The sequence below is a fragment of the Macrobrachium nipponense genome, chromosome 7 (genome assembly GCF_015104395.2).
Source record: "Macrobrachium nipponense isolate FS-2020 chromosome 7, ASM1510439v2, whole genome shotgun sequence".
NCBI lineage: Eukaryota > Metazoa > Arthropoda > Malacostraca > Decapoda > Palaemonidae > Macrobrachium > Macrobrachium nipponense.
This window is the reverse complement of record NC_061109.1, coordinates 26,962,541-26,970,040: the sequence shown is the minus strand read 5'-3', so window position 1 is coordinate 26,970,040 and position 7,500 is coordinate 26,962,541. Positions and strand designations below refer to the sequence as shown.

Sequence of the window (7,500 nt, the reverse complement as noted above, 5' to 3'; positions counted from 1 at the left end):
ATTTTTTTATATTTTTTTTTTTCCTTTTCTGGATCGTGCCTAAGAGGTGAAGTTTTCTCAGTGCTCACTGAGCTTGAGGAAAATCCTTAAAACTTTACGCTAAGCGGGCTTCATTTTTCCCAGTGCATATCGCCTTTCGTTTACCCTTGCCTGTGGTCGACCACGCTCAGTGTTCAACCGGATTTCCATTCATTACCATAAATGCTAAACTAACTCAAAAAGTCACATTGCGTCTCTGGTAAAAAAAGAAAAAAAAGAAAGACAGACCCATAAAGAATCATTACTACTAAGTATATCCTTTACTTTGTAGGCATCATATGACTGACAAACACCTAAGATTTAGTAGAACACAAGTCTGTACTACTCAATACTACATAGGGATAGTAAACAATTTCCTTTCACAAGTACTGGTTTAACGTAAGTAGGATAATCCTGAACAGCGCAATATAAAACCTCATTCTCTTGCTGATATGAATACGCACTTATTTACACATACAAATAAAATCAGATATCTTTTAAGGACACTGGGTTTCTTGATTGGCATAATAACTGCTATCGTACACCTGCAGTATGTCAACAGAATGTCTTCAATGTGATCATACAACTTCAAAGATATTCTCTAAGATGTATTTATTTTACAAAAGTACCTGATGTTTTTATTCCATAATATAAATGCCTTAATAATAACATAAATAGAAGAAAATCCACGATCGCAGATGATGTTTTTGCTCTCTAAAAACATCTAACGGAAAAAAGGAGAAAACAGGCCACGCTTACACCGCAGAGAGAGAGAGAGAGAGAGAGAGAGAGAGAGAGAGAGAGAGAGAGAGAGCAGGAACGTTGACCCTAATTTCTAACTGTCAGTTTCTGTAGCATCTCGACAAAGGAAAGGAATTTCTCAAGAGAGTGCTAGAAAAAAGGGATAAACAATTTAATGACGAGTCACCTCTTTTATGACGCAGTGTAAAATACATTAAACGGTGTATGGATTTACATAAAGCATCACACCTATTGCTGCCCTCTTTTCATCTGAATTAATTTCTGTATTAGAGTCGTACAAATAAAACTAGCATTTTGTTAGGTTCTGAGCATTTACCAGAGTTGATTAACCGCCTGGCTACCCAAAGATCTTATTAATCTCATTGGTCAATAGCATTACATCTGCTATTCCAAAATCCCTTAATTGAAAATAGAGAGAAAGATACATGACTGAAACTAATCATATGCACCAGTAAAGATAATGACTGATATGATATTTGTCAGCATTATATTATTCCGTTAAATATGAGTCTTAAGTAGGTTAGAATCAAATGCAACGCAGACGGAAAAATTTAAATCTTATTTTTTTCTTTTGTCGTTAAGAGCGACATGACATGTCATTTTGAAGATGGCAGGGAATCATCAACACGATCTCGGTTGTATAAAGCGTTTGACGGCAACTTCCATGAAAAAAACAAAAAGAAAAAATGCCCGCCGGACGTAAACAAGACAGCTGGGGATACTGAAGTTTCCATTTGCGTATTTCTGTATAGCATTGTTTCCTCACTGCTTGCGAAATAATGAATACAGGAAAGCAAAATTATGTTGTCTTTTCAGCGAACGCATAAACAAAAGACTTTTAACTTATATTTGAGCAGGAATGACAGTACAAAAATACTATTTTATACTGCGTGTGAAAAAAAAATGACAATTGTGTTTTCAAGTACATTTCAATGCATGGCTGCACAAATATATATATAGAACAAATGACAACACACAAGCAAGCTCTTATGAAAGGGGCAAAAAATTATGACTGCGTCTCGTGAGCTAAGAGGTGAAAAATATTCCCTTCATAATTCAATGAAACGGGAAATTGATAACCTTCAACAAATATCAGTTGAAAATCACACATGTAATGAAACGTACAAGAGTTGATTTGAACATCTAAATTTGATTAACGAAAACAATCTGCTGCTTATTTAATAATGACCCCAGCAATATTGGGACCACAGATCATAAACAAAATTAATATAGTTCCCAATGAACGGACCATAATGTAATAAAGACAACACAAGCATACTGTATATATATATGAATATCAAACACCAAAAGTCTCTCAAAATTTAATGATAAGATAACGTAGTGAGGGAAAATGGCATTCACGTCCCAAGCACCGAAATTTTAGAACGTGACGGTTTCTTTACCTCGTAAATGAATGAGGTATTAGAGCTTCCCTCAACTGAAATTTGAATACCTTTACCCGCACAATGCTAATGTTGATTTCAGTGACGTTAAGAACAAATGCATGATGGTTAGAGAATGTCATTTATGAAAACAGACAATGTAGACTTGAACGATCGGGGTGTGAAGGACAGGGGTTTTGTTAATTAGGGAGAACTTATAAATAAAGGCCAGAGTATTACTTTGCCGCCGAAGAAGGGAGAGGGAGGAGGGAGGGAGGGAGGGAGGAGGGAGGGAGGGAGGGAGGGAGGGAGGGAGGGTTTCTTCCACTATGAGATGGACTGCTGGCAAGGGAATACAAAAGATACTTTCAAATGTCTTTTAAAAAATGGTATTTCGAAAGAGTAAATTCAGTTTACTTCATGTTCAAGAAGCAAATGCATTAGTGATTACTCGTGATTATGAATGTATGATGAAAACTATTACATGATTATTACGATGCCATAATAGCGAGTGCTAGTTATGCTTGGTGTTAGATGAAACTGGTAAAAGGCTGGTATCTTTTGATAATAAGTGGGTTCTCAATATACTTATGAAATATGAAACAAAGATGGGTTAACGTGTCTAACTTTGGAAACATAATTCCATTTCCAAGATAAAACCATCAAAACACTGGTGTCAAGTCATAATGGCGAATTCAATTCATGTAATATGCAAGGTAAAGCTGTTAAAAGATTTTTGTCACATTTATAGATTCTCATTCATTTTATACGCACGACCAAATTGTGAAACAACTGGCTGATATCAAGTCCTAGTCGTGGATCCTAAAACACCATATGCATGACGAAACCGTCAAGACTGGCATCAACCCACAATTCTGGATTCTAGCATTTTCATTTGAAAATACTTTCAAGATAGGTACGTCATAACACTGACATCGATTTTTTTTAATGTCCAAGATGAAACTGCTCGTTGACTGGTACCATGCCATAACAGTGGGTTCTAATAATTTCAATCAAAAAGACAAATTAATCCTCAACCAAATAAAGTCAACTCCATAGCGCTCCTTTTTCATTATACGTAGTCTGGATAATACAGCGGTTTTCTTTCCAGTAGCGTTAAGTAGAGGCTCAAATTTTGGGATGAGCAAATGCTTCCAAATTATCGATACCAGACTATCTGTTGATAACCGTCAAGTCCCTTTAAGGATGAAAGTATACGTAATGTGATACTTGGATAGCCCAACATTATGCTGTAGGGCCATACATCAGTCCGGAGAACACAGAAACTCATAATTGCGTCTGCTTATATATTAGGTTTTTATTTTTTTAAAGACTAATTCAAGACGTTTTGTATAAGATGCCACGGGACCATTGAAATAGATTTCAGATCAGGTGAGTGAGGGTCATATTTCTCTTTTCCTGAAGGAGTTCAATTTTCCAGGTGCGGAATAAATTATTAATCGCTTTCGATCTCAGAAATGATACACTGCCTTCCTTTCTTTAGCAAAAATGTAAATACACCTTTGCTGACTAAATTTCTGGTCTGAACTCTTTCATTACCATGATCAAAATTGATGTTCCCGTCCGAATGAGTTTAAAGGACATGGGAGTTAGTTTATATTAGAATAGATAATCACATTATGCAGGTGTCAAGTTAATGTCCTGAAAATAGACATGTTTACTACGCTGGTAATGAAGCTATTTTGATATTCATATCCGCGTGAATTGTGGACAGCATTCCACTAGAGCATCTTTAAGCAGGCGCTATTCAAACGAATGCTTAGCTAAACTAGATTATTCACGAGGGTAAGCGAACTAAAAGCCACGGAATGATTAAGGAATGAAAACGAAACTGAAAAACCAAGGGCACTGCCTCATTCAGGATGCAATGAACTTAGAAAAGGATATAAAAACAAGAGTTAAAATGCATATTTATAATTGTTTTCTTTTTATTTTCTCTCCTACTGAGTGACTTCTCTTTTGCAGGGCAACATTAATTCTCGCTCGAGAATCGAAAGTGAAAGAAAACATAACGAAGAGATATTCTTTCATTTCGTCCTCGTAAGCCTTTCATCATTTGAATCTGGGCTGCCTTGTCACTTCTCATGGATGGGCTAATGGGTGGTGTCTTCGTCAACGAAAGATGCCTTGGAAGCGTTAAGGTTGATGCGTAGGTTGTCTGCGGTTGCGGGATGATAGCGTTATTCAATCAGAGGTTGGGTGGTAGTAGATGAAGGAAAGTGGACGGGGAGGAGGACAGGAAAACAGCAGCGGCAGGAGTGGAGTGGAGTGGAGAGGAGTAGTAGGGAAAAGAAGCAAAAAAACTGGCTGGGAATTGGAAAGCTAAATGATGGTGGTGTTGATGAAAGAGTTGTTGTTGCTGATAGGTTCTGTAGCGGTTATTACTGATGTTGCTGGTAGTGGTTGGTGGTTGTGGTTGTGGTGGTACTGTTGGATGTGCAAAGCCTTTACTCACTGGTTAACGTCGTCGGAAGGCTTGCTCATCACGCCACGTCCTTTGGGCTTCCCCACGAAGCCCATCATGGTCATGAGGTTGTTGGCCGCAGCCGAACCGCCTCCCGCGTACATCTTGCCGGTTCCTCATCAGAGACTGCACACGACAAGACAATTTGAGGTGGCTCTGAAGGCCTCCTCTTTTGATTGGTGATGGATGGGCGACTTGAAGCTCGGATGGAACGCCCTCTCCTCCTCCGACGAGTGAACGTTCCTCGACTCAAGGAAGGGCAAAGGGACGAAGGGGGATCCGATGGGTTAATCTCCAATTCCTTAGGGTAACAGGGAGAGAAGCCACTGCGATAGAAACCAGCTTCTTCTCTCGTGCCCGCTGTTTACCCTTGGATTTCTGGCTCTCTTTTGGGCCTCGGCGGCGGCTGCTGCTACTGCTACTGCTGCTACTGCTGCTGCTGCTGCTGCTGCTGCTGCTGCTGGGTCTAGTTCCTCTTCGTTGATTCCCCTCTCAATTGGAATAGCCCAGTGCCGGAGTTCGAGGAGGAGGAGGACAAGGAGGAGGTGTTAAGACGGGTACGTCTGTTGGTGCCGGACAGTACTACGGAGACAGCAGCCCTTGCTGCCCAGGCCGTTGGAGGGCACCACTCACGCCTGCCGAGGCGCCAACACCACCTCAGCAGCGGCAGGAGCAGCAGCCACCTGCTTACTCCGGCTCCCGGTGAGGACAATGATGCTACTGAAGAAGATGACGCGCGATGACGACGGCATCGTCACACCTCACTCTACTATTAAACTACTCACGGCTGCTGCACGTCAGCACGTCGCCACCACACGTTACACCACAGCACCGTGCCTCCGTAGTTTGAGCCTGACAGGCCACACACACGAGTACGAAGCACTGATCCACCGATCCGTGCACTACACTAAAACATCGAGGAGGCAACTAAGGCGAAGATAATGCGGGAAAGAGAGTAAGAACACCAAACCCCCAACTAAAAACTGTGAAGTGTGCAGTGAGCACTCAGGCACTTGTCAGACTGGCGAGCAGTCCCAGGCCCAGCTCTCTCACGACCCCCACCTCAACCATCTCTTTCCTTCTCTACCTCCTCCATCCCTGCTTCTCCTCCTCCTCCTCCTCCTCCACCTAACTCCTCCTCCTCCTCCTCCTCCTCCTTCCACACACGGGTGTAAGCGGTCGATACCCGCCCACTGCCCCCATCCTACAACGACGACGGGGGGAGTCATCCACACACCTGGCACTCCCTAAGCTCCGCCTCCCGACACGCCCCCTTCCATACAGTTCATGCCCGGCAGATCACATGCCAGTGTCAGGCACTGGAAAAGAGGAGAGCCGAATGCAATTCTCAACTCCCTCTGTGGTCACACTCTCGCCATCTACTTTCGAGAGGATGTCCCAAAGACCGATTTAACCCTTGACCTTCTAGTACAGCATCACGAGAGGGATCTCTCTCTATTTCATCTTACTACCAAAAATAATCTCATCATTTCATGTCCTGTCTCTCTCTCTCTCTCTCTCTCTCTCTCTCTCTCTGTTATATATATATATATAATATATATATATATATTATACTTTAAGTACTATGATGAAAGTTATTCACTCTTTTGTAAAAATATGCACAGCAATCTGGATTCAAGCTTAGCAGAGAGAGAGAGAGGACATGAGAGATGAGAGAGAATAGAGAGAGAGACGAGAGAGAGAGGAAGAGAGAGAGAGAGAGAGGTGTCCCACAACTTTAGTTATCAATTACAGTTCAATAAGGACATACAAAAAAAGAAAAAAAATACGCGCTTTATACAATCAACACTATTATGTATTATGATGTGTAATCCTTTTGAAATTAAGAGAAAAAATACGAAAAGAGCCGGAACCGGTAGCCTGTATTTGAAGACACAGTTGAACAATATTAAGAGTATAGTTCAAACCAATACACATTACTAAAAATTGCGCTTATAACGTAAGCTTTCTCCTCTCCTGTCACTCTATACAATAATTCTATATATATATATATAATATATATATATATATATATATATATATATTTATATATATATATATATGTAATATATATATATATAGATAAATATATATATATATATATAATATAATATAATATAATAATATATATATATATAATATAATAATTATATATATTATATATATAATATAATAAATATACATAAACTATATATATATATATATATATATATATATATATATATATATATATATATATATATATATATATATATATATATATATAATGCGTTCGTGTGGGGGTGGCTGATGAATGAGAAAAGAAGAAACTGAAGCTGTTGAAATGAACTGTTGGCGTAACAGATGTAGCTTTTGAAGAATTGAACGACTGACAATCATGGGAGGAATAAAAGGGTTACCTCATGTGAAAGACTGCATCAGAACTTTTACAGATAGTCTATTCATGTGGAAAGACCGGTGCGGTAAAGTAGGTGTATTAATTCGAAGGCGTAAGGAATGAGGCACAAACAACGATCTAAAAAGAGTTACTTGGATGAGGCAAAAGATGCGGAGGACAGGAAGGGGCTAATTCCCAAGAGGAGAGACATCCATCCCGTACAAGGTAAGCGCCAATGGTCCTCCTGTTCGTGAACTTTCTGTTTCGGCCTAAGAACCCACTACCGTCCTCAGTGGTTTTTGGCAGTGAATGTAAGTATGTATGTATGTATGTTTGTTTGTATGGTGTTTTTACGTTGCATGCAACCAATGGTTATTCAGCAACGGGACCAACGGCTTTACGTGACTTCCGAACCACGTCGAGAGTGAAATGCACATCTCTCATACCGCAATGGAATACCCGAGAATTGAACTCGC

General features: G+C 39.9%; 1 protein-coding gene across 2 annotated transcripts in view; it reads right to left on the bottom strand.

Moving 5' to 3' along the window:
• LOC135217483 (uncharacterized) overlaps positions 1 to 7,500 on the bottom strand; it is an 817,028-nt gene that overhangs the window by 528,610 nt on the left and 280,918 nt on the right. Inside the window, exon 1 of one of the 2 annotated variants that reach the window (XM_064253403.1) lies at positions 4,639 to 5,750. The exons of the other annotated variant lie outside the window; for it this stretch is intronic. Coding sequence (XP_064109473.1) covers positions 4,639 to 4,751 — 113 coding nt within the window. The 5' untranslated portion in view covers positions 4,752 to 5,750. Of the gene's footprint in view, positions 1 to 4,638; positions 5,751 to 7,500 lie in introns of those variants that run through there. 2 annotated transcript variants of the gene reach the window in all.